The sequence below is a fragment of the Centroberyx affinis genome, unplaced genomic scaffold (genome assembly GCF_046629955.1).
Source record: "Centroberyx affinis isolate AG114_WGS23_722 - 3 ecotype Tasmania unplaced genomic scaffold, CSIRO-AGI_Caff_v1 ptg003057l_1, whole genome shotgun sequence".
NCBI lineage: Eukaryota > Metazoa > Chordata > Actinopteri > Beryciformes > Berycidae > Centroberyx > Centroberyx affinis.
In genome coordinates this window covers 132,181-146,476 of record NW_027281144.1, presented here as the reverse complement: position 1 = coordinate 146,476, position 14,296 = coordinate 132,181, and the positions used below count along the sequence as shown (strand labels likewise).

Sequence of the window (14,296 nt, the reverse complement as noted above, 5' to 3'; positions counted from 1 at the left end):
ACTACAATGCCGGCGAGGGTCTTCTACTTGCATCTCACTGAAAACATGTAAACACAAACACAGCAGACTGTCGCCGTTTGATGACCTCACAGATGAGTCCTTTGCTTCACAGTTTTGCCTTCGCCGAGTGACGAATGGATTTCAGTCTGTCCATCTTCCCATACTCTTTTTCTCGCATTGGCCTATGACGTCTTTTCAGCTCTCCTCTTCACTCCTGCCTTTTCCTTCACCTGTCCCCCCCTCCCTCACAGTGAGGAGGAACTCTGGCTGTAGTTTCTGAGGGTCAGTCTGCTGTACCTGGGCGAAGGAGGAGACGGGGGCGGGTGGGAGGGGGCCGGGGGCAAACACAGGCCCGACTCCGAGATCGGTGAGCCGCTGCTGGACGCCAGGGAGTCGCGGAAGGGCGACGGAGGAGTCAAGGCCATAAGCTCCTCTTCTAGCTCCGCCCTCCTCAGGGGGGAGTCGGACAGGCAGGCGACCAGGCCTCCTCGCACGGGAGAGAGGGAGGGGGAGGTCTGGGGGTGAGGAGGCGGCAGGGGGTAAGGAGAGTGTGGAGGCGGCATGGGGTGGGCGAGGCAGCCGCCCCGCCCGCCCAGGCTGGACTCGACGGGGGGCAGGGGCTGGACGTCAGCGTAAGTGGTGAGGGTGGGGGGCATCTGGAGTTCACGGGGTAACAGGTACGGGTCGGCGGGGTGCGGGGGGGACGGCGCGTGTGTGTGCACGTGCGAGTGCGAGTGCGTCGGAGAGGGCGAGAGCATCATGCTGTTGAGCTCGGTGATGTGGCGGTGAAGCGGTTGACTACGCAGCTGATCTGATCCATCAGCGAACTCTGACACTCCCCTGGGTTGTCGCATCCGGTAACTATGCAACCGTCGCCCCCGACAATGACAGCACCACCGTTTCCACCGCCACCACCAGCGCCAGCACCGCCACTGACACCGCCGCAACCGCTGCTCATGTACTTCGGCATACCAATCACCTGGGGCTCCTCCACCAAACCCGCCCCCAGTCTCTGGCTGACCGTGCTGATTGGCGAAGGGGTATGGGGCCGGTACGTGATTGGATACCTCTCTTCGGCCTCTGAGAGCTCGTACAGCGTCTTGTCGGCGTCGGGATGGGTGGGCAGGATGGGCAAGGAGGGCATGGAGGGGAGGGAGGGCAGAGGGACGTGGGGCGGCAGGTCTCCCCCTCCGCAGTAGCGTCCCTCGGGGGTTTTGGAGAAGGGCTTGATGACGGCAGTCTGGTTGTTCTCCTTCTTCTTGATGTGGAAGGACAGCCGCTGCCACAGGTGGTTGCCACGTGAACCGCTGCGTTCCGTCTGTGCCCAGGACACCGACTTCCCATTGGAGCTGGAGGACAGGAGGGAAGTGGAGATGGGGAAGTTAGCGTGGAACAATACGCAGTGTTGGGGAGTGGGGAGTAGTTTCACCACATGTATTTAAAGTAGGTTAACAAAAAATGTTTTGTTAACTACATTGATTTTATTTACATATCAGATGCTACAAACACTCTTTAATTTCTTTATTTTCAGTTTACATGCAAGCAAAAGTTAACATTCCTTCCAGTTTTTTCTGAATCCAAATTGGGTTGCTTGTTCAGGTTTAGGTCCAGACTGTAGTCTGACAGCCAGCTGTCTGAGTGAAAATGTAGGAGTGATGGACATTACATTCAAAAGAAAGTTAACACTCCTTGCACTTCTTCCTGTGACACCTAAATAGGGTTATTTGGTTTGCGTTTACATGCAGACTCTAGTTTCTGGCAGGCAGCTGTCGGAGTGTGGACAGTATAAGCACAATGAACATTTATTTCCAAATAAAATTCATTTTTATTAACATACTAATCAGTGGGATGGTTTGCAGTCATGTGATTTTGCATTATATCATATGACATTGCAGACATTGATCTGATTCATTGTTTATAAAATAGTTTGTAAAAAATACTTAATCTATGATTGCTTTGCATTTAGGCTAATTTAAGATCTAAAATAACTTCTTCAAATGGAGGCTGGACTCCAATAGACTTTAAGTAAGAAAATACTTTAAGTAAGAAACCACATGGACTTAATATGCTGAGTATTTCATTACAATTAATTTTCTGTTCTATTTTTACCCAACTTCATATTTCTCTGTCATTTTCTCTCTTCCTTTCCTCTCACTCTCATTTTCCACTTTTCACCACTTCCCATCAGTCAGCACCCACCCCAACCTCCCCCCAGTCCTTCTTTTCTTCCTCTCATCCCTTTGTAGGTTAATTAGTGTGATTAATCTATAGTGGAACTTCTGATTAAACCACACACCACCGTGGCTGGGGGTGAAAGAAACCTCAAATGACCCAGGAGACACACACACACCCACATGCACACCCACACACAGACTGCGTGACACTCACTCACTCACACACACACACACACACACACACACTGCACATTTCCACATATGTCTGTATGCTGCACACACCCACAGGTGCCTATTCATTCGTCCGGTGCTGTGATCTTCAATGATTTCCAATGTGATCTCTTCCCCTGATCCCAGCGGAAGAGTCAGTCCTCTGGCGCTACAGAAGGCTGGGAGTGAGACCGTAGCCTCAGGCCAGACCTGCTAGGCAATGACTAGTGGAAATGCATGTTGCATCTGCAGGAGCGCTTGATTTATCTTATCTTACAAATGATGTATCCACTTCTGAGGCTGATTTGAATGTCTGGCAAGGTGAATCAAACAGACCTCGGTATAGTTCAAACATTTGAAACCATATATATGTGCACTTTCTAAATGTAAAATATTCCGAATTGGAAACATATTCAGATTTAAAATTCTGTATGTCTTTCTTTTTCGTTCGCTGGCCTGCTGGCTTCATGTCTGTCTGTACAATGACAGCATCTCAAAAGCAGCAGCCTCCAGTCCCGCACTGAGGAGACAGACAGCCCTGCCAATTACCACCGCACACAGAGGAAGACAGGAGGAAAAGAGATGGAAAGGGGAGGAGAGGAACAAAAAAACCCAAGATGTGAGCATTCCTGACACTTCTCATAAGGGTGTGATTGAAATCTTGCTTGCCAAGCGGGGTGAGCTGGAGTAACCTGCTGACAAACGAAAATTTGTTCTGTCTTTTTTCTCTCTCTCTCTTTTCATTCTGGGCAAGTGGCCGGGCGTCACTCCCTTTGTGTCCGTTTGATCGGTTAGTTGTCGCTGTAGATGACTTGGGGATGGTGTTAAGATGGGCATGAAAGCTATTATTTCTCTCCTTTTCACACTATTCCTTTTGCCTTTTCTCTCTCTTTCTTTTCCATCGCTTCCACTCTTCATCTCTCTACTCCCCGCCTCCGACCTTCCCTGTCTCTATGACTCCTCTCTCTGTCTCTATAGATTTCTCTTTTAATTTCCTCCTTATCTTTCCCTCACTTCCTCCCCGTATCTGTGTCTTTCTCCATACACTGCCCTCTTTGCATCATCCCTCTCTCTCATGCTCTACCTTGTTTCCATTAGGCCGTTGTCTGCAGTTCACGCTAGGGTCAGAGGAACAGTCAGAGAGACTCGGGGGAGTCCAGAGAATCAATCTTTCAGAGAGCTCAAACACACATACACACACACAGACACATACACATACACACCGTAAATGGTCTCAGAGAGGGACCATTACTGAAATGGTCCCTTGGACAGTTACTGAGAACTAACCAGGCATTAACCTGGCCAACAAACCTGTAGCATACACACACACACACACACACACACACCTGAGTGTCTCTCCAGCAGAGCCCCTGCGTTTCCAGAGGTTGACCAGACTAGAGGAGCGGCTGGCGGCCGAGGATGATTTGCCGTCACCCACGTGCATGCGCACCACTGTACTGGTGGTGAAGGCACTGCGCACGTTACGCTCTGGCTTGGCCAGGATGATGTACACCTGATATGAGATAAACACAAAGATAATATAAACATAGCTAAACCGTCCTAAAGCAGAATATTCATTTAAGTATTTAATTTAAAAATTTACAGAAAGACCTTTTTCTCTAGTTGCTTGAGCACAAACTGTCTCCTTGAAGATCCACAGGAATATGTAATATTAATATGTATCAACGAACATGATAATATTTTAAATGGAATTTCTTTCTCCACTTCAATGCATAAATTTCATACAGTGTATACTTGTGTATACTTAATGCATTGCATGTGCATCTCCAATCCAATGGCAATCTCTTTACCAGCACATTTTAGTATACCTGCACCAAAACAAACTGTGCTGTACTGTATTAAACCAAACTGTGCAAACAAATATGATTGAAAAACATACCATACTGTGGTAGCATTAATATTAAATGGTACAGTTATGCAGTGGAAAACCATAAATGCTTCCTTCTTGCTTCTGGCTATGGGAAGAAACAGTAAATATTCACAAACACAGACTAACCCGCTCAAGAGTAAATTCCCATGACCCTTCTAACCAGTATCCAAATGGTATTTTCCTCGAACCAGGGGCAGCAGTAGCTTAAAAGTTAGAGAAACTTGAAAACTCTGGATTCGAACAGTGAATGAAGTACTAACAGTGGATGTTAGCTCCAGCCTTACCTTGGGTACGAACATGCAGCAGAGAGCCACGGTGGCGCTGAGGCTGACACTGAAGCACATGGTGATAATCTTGTAGTTGGAGCCAAAGTAGATGGGGACAAAAGCCAGCCAGATGATACAGGTGGTGTACATGGTGAAGGCTATGTACTTAGCCTCATTGAAATTAGCTGGGACGTTACGGGTCTTGGAGAGAGAGACAGGGTGAGAGACAGAGAGAGAGAGACAGAAAGAGACAAGGTATATTTTTTGCTGTTGAATTATATTGATTTAGCCTCAAATGATGAACATACTATAAGGCAAAAGAAGACACTGTTAGCTTTTGATTACGGATCTTTACAGACCCAGACTAGAGACTACTACACTGCTACACCACTGCTTTTACACTGTAGCTGTAATTTGACTGCTGACCCTTAACATTGTGTAGAGAGGAAGTGATGTAAGTGAAAACATGGCGTCATAACCCCACATCACCAAGCGTGTTACCAGAGTTCTGTCGCTTGGCTCTGTCACTACTGCTGTCTTCACTGCTAATTTATTTGCATGAAGTGCAGTGGATTTCTCTTTTAGCTCTTCACCGCTGCTGCCGTGCTTTCTGCTGCTGTCATTATACTCTACAGAAAATGGATGCCAGCAGGCTGCTGACAATCAAACATTCACTTCAGAATGAGTCTGGTGTAATGGAGTTTGATTCGCTGCCATTGAAAGATTGCAGAGCCCCTCCAAACAAAAACAGCGTGTAAATCATGTCTCTTCATAGTCCTGTTTTAGTGCGTTTAGTATAACACTGGGATGCCAAGGGTTGGACTCAATACCCAGACGGTCTTAATTCATATTGCTCATGTAATGCGAAAATGTGACTTTATGTGCTGAACAGGTTTCATGTCCCTAAGCTGAAAACCCATTCAAAGCATATTGTATAATACCAAAAATGCATAGTCATCAATTACAAAACACATCATTACAGGATATAATGTCACACAGGGTGTCTCACCAGCAAAAAACATTTAAGGATGAAAATAATCCTTAGGGTTTTATTATGTTTATCCTTTGAATGATATCTAATAGGAATATTGGGTGCGTGGCTTGGAGGACACATTAATTTATTTTCAATTGCCAAAACCACAATCAGTCCAGCTAGTACCTTGAAGGCATAGAAGGTGCAGCTGAGGATGAGCAGGCCATTGTATCCCAGTGGCGCCACCACCCCCAGGTTATTGGTATTACAGATGAGGTTGACCTGGCGGATGCTGGGGTAGTCATGGATCACCTGGAGAGACAGAGGAGGGAACGTCAAGCACAGCCATTGGGAGAAAATAAAATTTAGAAGTTATGGTTCAAAATATGTAACAATAGAGCCATTAAAAGAGAGAGTTTGACCAAATCACTATGTGACACTGCCATCCATTATACTGCCAGTGGTATTTTCAAGTCTGTTGGCATAGAAACATTACAGACAGCCTTAGAGCAGGACTGTGGGCCTGCTACTGAAAACTGGCCAAGCTGTCATTCTGTGCCTTTGCATAAACAGAACAAAACTTGGGGTTGCATTAATAGAGCTTCCATAACTAAATCCCCAAGGGAAAATCCCCATAAGCATTCACGTTGTCCACAGCTACTCTAGTTTTGTTCAGTGTACCGATGTGGATCATTTCTCGTTTATCCATTGGCGTGTAAACATGTGAAGTATAATTCAACTAGAAATAACCGCCTCACGGTTGTATGCCTCCGCCAATAAACTTTGTTTTATCATTGCAGGACAGTCTTTATTTATTGAACATATATAATTAATGTGATTATTAGGTCAACTTAAAGGATTTTGGTGTCTGCAAAAGTAAGTGACAGCACTTCCACCGTTTTTGTAGAATGACACAAGATTGTTTTCTCAGCTACAGTGGTAAGCAAAACATTATGATGTCACAGTGAAGTTGACCTTTGAACTTTTGGATATAAAATGTCATCACTTCATCATTTTATCTTATTAGACATTTGTGTGAGTGTATGACTTCTTGACTTAAAAACGTCTTTTGTGAGGTCACAGTGACCTTGACCTTTGACCTTTGACCACCAAAATTGAATCAGTTGATTCTTGAGTCCAAGTGGACGTTTGTGCCAAATTTGAAGAAATTCCCTCAAGGCGTTCCTGAGATATCGCGATCACGAGAATGCCTCCGGCCACGGCTGTCGCCTGCACAGAGGCATAAAAACTATGATATTCTCCCAAAATATGTAGGGTACAAGAGTGTGTACTGACCGTCACCGGCCAGAAAACAACATACAGTATATCCTGGATATCCTGGAGCAATGAGGCAGCGTGTAGACCAATCAAATAACTTGGCACGCAAATTTCGCATCTTACAAGTTAGCTAAATTTCCAATGTAGCTGCAATGATTTTTACGCCTCTGAATACTCCTCATCTTGTCCTTAAAAAAAAACCACATTAGGTCACTTCAAGTAAGAAGTGAAGTCCTGGGTGCTGGCAAATTTAGATACGTTTAAAACATAGCTAGACTGCATGGCTAGCTAGAGCACACCCGTGTGCGCTCACTGTGCTAGATATAGAAGTGAGCTATTTGATGACGCCCTAACGAGACCAAAATTGTAGCTCGTTAGACAATAACAATATTATGATTCAACCTACAATCTGGAAATTTGAGCGTGGAAAAAAATGTCTATTACAGGTTTGAATGAGAAATTTTATTATGGCACCAGTGTGACGTCAGACTCCTTAAGTCTATATGATACCTGATCTATTAATTGATCTGCTATGTCATATGGCCAAAAAACACCAATGTGACCTAAAAAAAGAAGAGGTCTCTTAGATAATTCATGAATATGTTTTTTTAACTGCCATTATTTTTCCATGTTTAAACAGCCATAATCAGTAACACAGGGTCAAACTCAGATTTTTTTATGCTTGGGTAGATTATGCTCAAAAGGACAATTGTCCAAAAGGAAAAATTAGGAATACAAATAGCTTGGGTGAAACATCACAGAGAGATATGCAAAATAATAGATAGATGATGTAATAAATTGGGAATCATGATTCTTTGGAGATTAAGAACGTTCTGCATTATATGGTAACTTTGATTTTTCCAATTCAGCTCGTGTCTCGGTGTGTCTGTGTTTGTCTGTCTGTCAAGGACCAGACCCACCCATGCACACAGAGAAACGCAGACACAGGGACACACACCGATTCACACACACAGGTCTACCTGCGGTGGCTCCATGAGGAAGAGAGCCACTATGATGCCCAGCTGCAGCAGTATGAGAAGGAAGGCAATGATGAGCTGAGCGCAGGCAGACATGAAGCGAGGTTTCTTTGTGCAGATCTTCTTCTTGCTGCCTGCCAGGATCCGTGCTATGCGGTTGGTCTGGAGTCACAAAATATACACCATCAGCACCCATTTTATAAACAATGAATTGAACATATCTGTACTCGGCCCTGTGCTTCCTGATACTGCTACACTGGAGATTGATACAAATTAGTGAGAAGCACATAAGACATAAGTGCACAAACACAGCTCCTACTCCCAACACTTCATTCCGATTTCACTACCCCTCACCCCGCTCCCTACCTTGGTGACCAGGGCGGAGTAGCTCATGGCAGGTGACAGGCCTATTCCCAGTCGCTGGAGGTAGCAGTGCATCACATGGGGCTTCGCTATGAGGCTGAAGGTGCACAGGTAGCCCAGACAGATCCCCGCCAGTATTATATAGCACAGCTCCCTGCTGGACGATTTCACCACTGGGGTGTCCCGGAACCTGAACACACGCACAGAAATGCACACAGTATGTATAGGGGATAATATCTCTGTCCAATCCAGTAATGTTTACATTGTTCTCCTCATCTGCTATATTTGTGAAGACAGACAGGAGAGAGATTTGCTACCTGATGAAGATTGCGGTGACAAAAAACGTGGCCATGAGGCCCAAACAGGCAAAGACCACGGCAGCAATGGGCTCAGGGTCGCCCCACCGCAGGTACTCCACTGGGATGGGGTCACAGCCTGGGGGAGGGGGGAGGGTGAAATAAGTAAATAAAGTTTGTTGAGAGAAAATGACAAAAAAGGACAGCTGATTGTACTTTTACCTGCTTTGTGTGAAACCTAGCTATAACATAGAATCTTTTAGACTTAAAAACATTTCTCAGACATTTCTGTTTTTCTCTATTCTATGGTATGTTCATCTGTTCTTCTCTCTCTCTTGCTCTCTCTCTCTCTCTCTCTCTCTCTTTCTCTCTCTCTCTCTCTCTCTGTAAAAATGTGAGAGAATAATTCCATTTGATTAGTTACCCTGAGTTTGTAGTCATTGCATTAATAAGATTTTAATATGGTACCCATTACACTTCATGTCTCCCTCATGATCAACTGTTGCCCTTCAAGGCAACATCTCACTTTTTCTTTCACATTGTTGCTCTCTCTCTTCTCTCCCTCTGTTTCTCTTTCCCTCCCTCCCGTCCACCCTCGATGTCCATCTTTGCCTCTGTCTCCCTCCGTCTTCCTGTCCATCTCCTCTCCCTCCTTGTTTCCCTCGCTCTCTGTCTCCCTCTCTCCTCTCTGTCCTCTCTCCCTCTCTGCCCCCCCGCTGCCTCCCTTCTTCCTGTCTTCCTTCTGTCTGACTTGCCTCTCCTTCCTTCAGTCTGTCACTGCATCCCCTTTTCCTTTCAAGATGTTTCTCTAACTTCCTCTCTTCTTCTTTCTTCTCTCTCTCCCTCTATCTCTGTATTCCTCCCTTTCTCCTCTGTTCCCTCTCTCTCCCTCACTCTATTTCTCCATAGCCCTCTCTCCACCCTTCAATCCCTTTCTGCTTCCCTCACTGTCTCCCTCATCCCTCCTCATCCTCAGCCCTCCCTGCTTGTCTCCCACCTTTCTCCCTAATTCCCTCCCTCCCTCCATCTCTGTATTCCTCCTAGGCGAGGAGATAAAGTGTCATTAATTAAAGGGACAGTTCTAATTACGATCCGTCGTAACACTCGCTGAAATTACCACCCAGCTGTTCGGCCTAGACATAGCACCAGGGACACACACACACACACACACATACAGACTCTCTCTTCCTCTCTCAAACTTTCTGTTCCTCTCCCTTTCTCCCTTCTTGCTTCTCTCTCTCCCTCTGTCTCTCTCACACACACACACACACAAACACACGCACACAGACACGCACACACACACACACACACACCTCAGAGACAGTAGGAGAGACGGTGCAGTCATTAAAAAGAATGTAAGTGAAGTAATTTAATGACTTTGTCTTTAACACGGTCAATAAAGTTTATTAAATCAGTGATGTCGTTAAGTTTAAGGGCATAAACAACAGCCTAATTGCTGAATGGGAGCCAAGGGGCCAATAAGAGACAGACAGAAACTAAGTCAGGTGCCTGCAGTCTGGAGAGGATGCGGCTCGCTTGCGGGCATTAGTCATTATAAAGCTGAAGGATCCATTTGGTCAAAATTGTCTGAAATATAGCTAAATCATAATCATCTAAATTGTTTAAGGTGCTGAGCAGTTTGTCACATCATGCTGTGTGCAAAACAGAATAATCAGCCAAGCAATTTTATGTCAAACCAGAAAATGTGCCAATATTCCTGCAAAATGACCCTGGGTGCTGTTGGCGTATACAAAACAAGTTTCTTATTCATTTTAAATGGAGAAGCTCCAGTATAAATTCATTGTTCACAATCTTTGCCTCTCTTTTTGCTGACCTGTACATAAATTTCAATAAAACTGCCCAAGATCATGGAAGTAGCATGTGAAAGCTATTTTAAGAGATGGGAACTAACTGTCCTGCCTTGTAGTCGGGGGTGGGGTCCACTCTAAAAGTTAAGGGTGGGAGGACACTAAGGAACTTGCTGAGACTTTAGCTCCAGTTAATCCTGCCCACATAAATTTAGAGATCGGGGTTGAAAATCCCTCATCAATTTGTTCTCATGGGTTTTCTCAAAGCAGTCTAAAAGTATTAGGTCGGCAATTTAATACTTAATTAGTTCACAGAATCTGCAGGAAATCTTGTAGTGTTTGACCCTAGGCCAAACTGCTGCACTGAAGGGAGGGGACCGCTTGGAGGGTTTAGTCAATATAAAGTTTCGAGGCAAACTCCTTCAAACATTCTCAAACTCAGACTGTGGAACTTTACCGATCAGTGGAGAGGCTCAAATCCCAGAGCTAATCCTCCTTTTTTCTGCTCCTTGCACTCTCCCTGGCTGCTGCTTCTGTCAGAGTCTCTATTCATCTCCATCCCCCCCCCCCCCCTCCCCCCCTCTCTCTCTCTTTCTCTCTCGGACCCACTGTTTCTGAGTCACTCTTCGCTCACTCTTTTTCACAGCATCTTCTTTTATTGTGCTCTGTCTCCCAAACCGTTTCTATTGCTCTCTGTGGTTTCCACTTCCCCTTTACCTTTATCCCTGCCAGCTGAGACCCCGCTGTATCTCCTCTATTCCCCCTCTTTCTCTATCTCTCTCTTTCCCTCTCTCTACCTCTCTCACTCTTTCTCTCTTTTCTTTTGGCCTAAGGGAGACACATCAAAATATCTGCTGGAGGAACGGGGCAAGCAGTTTGTTTACACCTAATTATTATTGTTCCATTCAGTCCCGTTGGGGGACACACACGGCACTTATTGTTGATGGAACGACTCACACATACTAACACACACATGAACATGCACGAAAACACACATGCACACACACACGCACGCACGCACAGTAGTGCACCGATAAGCCTGCTCACCCCTTCTTTCTCTTCTCCTCTGTCATCTGTTTCTCTTTCTCACTTCCTCACTAGTTTGCTCCCTTTTTTACTTTAAGGACGCTTCCTTCTGAGGCGGTGACGCTAAATCTGAATTTTCAGCAGGGCTCAGTTCATGTTTTAATCATAGAGCTTGGAGAGAAGCTAGCAAGCAGTATAATGAGCAGTTGAAAGCATAACAGAGCAATATCCAACAGCTTCGAAAGCAATGGAGGGGAAATAAATTTTCATTGCCACTGAAATGTATTTGCATTGAAAATTGCTCTTGATGCAGAATAATTAAAACATTGGTGACCATGTCGGTAACAAATTAAAGGGATGGGAGGAGGAGGAGAGAGGGACGGGAGGGGAGGAGAGGGTGAAGAGCAGGCGCTGTCTCTATTTCTCTCTCTAATATAATTGGTGGAGGACTTATAATAATAGGCTCTAATGGTGAACTGTATCAGGGAAAAACACAGCTATCTCATTCTGCTAAACACCATTTATCCTATGACAGCACACACACACACACACACACACACACACACATACATACACACACACACACACACGCACACACACACATACACACACACACACAGGCCTCTGAAACTGCAGTTAGGCGTTATGTGACACTTAAACTCTCCATTGAAACCAACACAAATGAAATTATTTTATGTTGGGCAGCTAGGCAGGAAGGACTAATCTGTAAGAGCAGGGGAAAGAATGCAAGAAGTATACACACACACACACTTACACACACACACACACACACACACACACACACTGACCTGTGAGGTCGTCAGTAGGCCAGGAACCGAGCTCACAGGCTCGGCAGGTGTACTCATCAAATACAATCTCGTTCTCTTTACAGGGAGTACAGGTCCAGCAGCAGCTCACCTCACCTTTACGGATCACCTGGAGGGAACAGAGTGAACACACACACACACACACACACACAGGCAGACATACAAACACACGGACATTCACACATGCATGCACAAGTGAGTGTTTCTACAAGGGTGTGTGTGTATATGGGCATGTCTGTGTGTGAGTGTGTGTCTACTATGTTTGCACTGATGTACATGCCAGCTCATGTGCTAGCACGCACATGCTTGCATTACTGTATCTGCAGTCAGCTACCTTGATCTGGCCCTTGGCACAGGGTTCACTGCAGACTGACTTCATGATGCCTTCTTTGCTGGACCAGATTTCATCATCATCTATCTTCAACCCTCTGTTGTCCCAACTTCCCACGTTAATGTAGTCATAGTAGTCCTTCCCCATCTTCTTGAAGTTCATTATTTCATACCTGGGGATGAAAGACACATCACATCGTAAGAATACACACAAAACACATAACACAGACACATGTACACACATACTGTACATACACTACACTGCATTGCTCAGCAGAGCAGTTCCAGGCAATTAATCTAACTGGTGAAATAGGCTTTTAATTTGTGCTTTATAACCGTGTAGGCGTATAAAGTATACGCCCTTTTTGAAAATTGAAATTGATTACTATTACTTTGTTAACTAGTGAGCCGGTTAACCATCTTTTTTGCTCTTCACTGTTTTACTTGTATCCTTATGCATCAACAATACGACAAACATACAGGACATGCATTGGCAATCATTCTGTAGAAGCCATTAGGTACTTTGGTCATGTCAGAAATATTTGGTGCTGGTACCTCTTCTGCAGCCGTATCGCCTTGGCAGCCATAAAGACCACACTATCTCAGGAATTGGAATGACAATGTTTTTGCAGAAATAAAAGTCAGTGGCATCGTTCTTGAATGACATCATCATTCCTCAACCCTCCTCCATCCAATCACAGTGCCTACCTGCCAGGTGAGTCTCCGTTCTCATCGAATAGGATTCCCTCCCCAGACACGCCTGTGAAGTTGGTTTTCATCAGGAAGTCCAGCAGCGTGGCACCATCTATAGGTCGCATGGCATCACACAGGCCCTTCCACCCAACAACAGAACCAATCAGAATGATCATTCAACACAACATGCAACGCCTAGGTTCTTCATTTTTCTCCACACTTGAGAAATGAACAACTGAGCCACACCGAAAGCGACGTATTCGCATGGAGCCACGGCTGCTCCCTCAAATTGGTTGCTTCTGGGCATGCCAACTAGTGGTAGCAAGTTATATTTTGAAAATATATTCAAAGAGTTTAGATAGCTGTGTAAACTTTTAATTACCAGGACATGAAGTTGGAGAAATAACATTCAATCAATCCAAATCAACTGATGAAAAAATATTACCAATGATTACTGAATTTAGTAGTAAATCTGTCTTAATAGTGGATGAAAGCCAGTAGAAGCATTGCGCTATCAACGCCATCTTCTTTGGCCAAATGGATTGGTTCCCACATGGCAAACATCACACGCATTTGCATAAAAGTTAACTGAATTTCAAATGTTGTCCCACACCTTTCCCCCCCATCGCGTGCTTGGTTTTGCACTGCAAGCTATCCCAGCATGCACTGAACAGAGAACTGCTCGCTTCACAGAGAAAATGAACGGAGGCCCATGGAATATATTGTTCCATCTATCCATCCCTCTCTCCCTCCTCGGCCCCCTTCCTTTGTCCCACTGTCCCTCCATTCATCCATTCATCCATCAGAGCAGTACCTACCTGATAGCCAGGGCAGAGGGCCCGCTGCATGTTATGCAGGCCGTACGCCATCGAGTAGATGGCATTGATGACAAACCCCATCTTAGTGTCCTGAGCATATTGCTGCCGAAGAGATTCACGGTCTGCAGAGGTGGGTGGAGGGGGGGTTGGTGAGGCAGGATGGAGAGAAGGCAGGTGTATCAGAGCAACACATAATTTCACGTTTCTCTCCTGCTTTTATAAAACACAATTGTTTTTTTCCTAACATCAAAGTCTCTTTCCTCTCATTTCTTCTCATCCTCCACTTTCCACCTCCGTGTCTCACTCCTTCCTGCCACTCTTTCTCTCTCTCCCTCTCTGTCCTGTTCATTTCCATTTCACGTCTCC

The 14,296-nt window shown here is 45.2% G+C and overlaps 1 protein-coding gene across 1 annotated transcript in view; it reads right to left on the bottom strand.

Annotated features, from left to right (window-relative positions):
* Positions 1-245: 245 nt before the first annotated feature.
* Positions 246-14,296, bottom strand: part of grm5b (glutamate receptor, metabotropic 5b) — a 61,611-nt gene continuing 47,560 nt past the window's right edge. Inside the window, 12 exon segments of the mRNA XM_071537490.1 lie at positions 246-781; positions 784-1,349; positions 3,731-3,897; positions 4,560-4,742; positions 5,701-5,826; positions 7,773-7,931; positions 8,136-8,322; positions 8,450-8,567; positions 12,072-12,198; positions 12,424-12,592; positions 13,128-13,252; positions 13,931-14,052. Of these exon segments, the coding sequence (XP_071393591.1) occupies positions 246-781; positions 784-1,349; positions 3,731-3,897; positions 4,560-4,742; positions 5,701-5,826; positions 7,773-7,931; positions 8,136-8,322; positions 8,450-8,567; positions 12,072-12,198; positions 12,424-12,592; positions 13,128-13,252; positions 13,931-14,052 (2,585 nt within the window).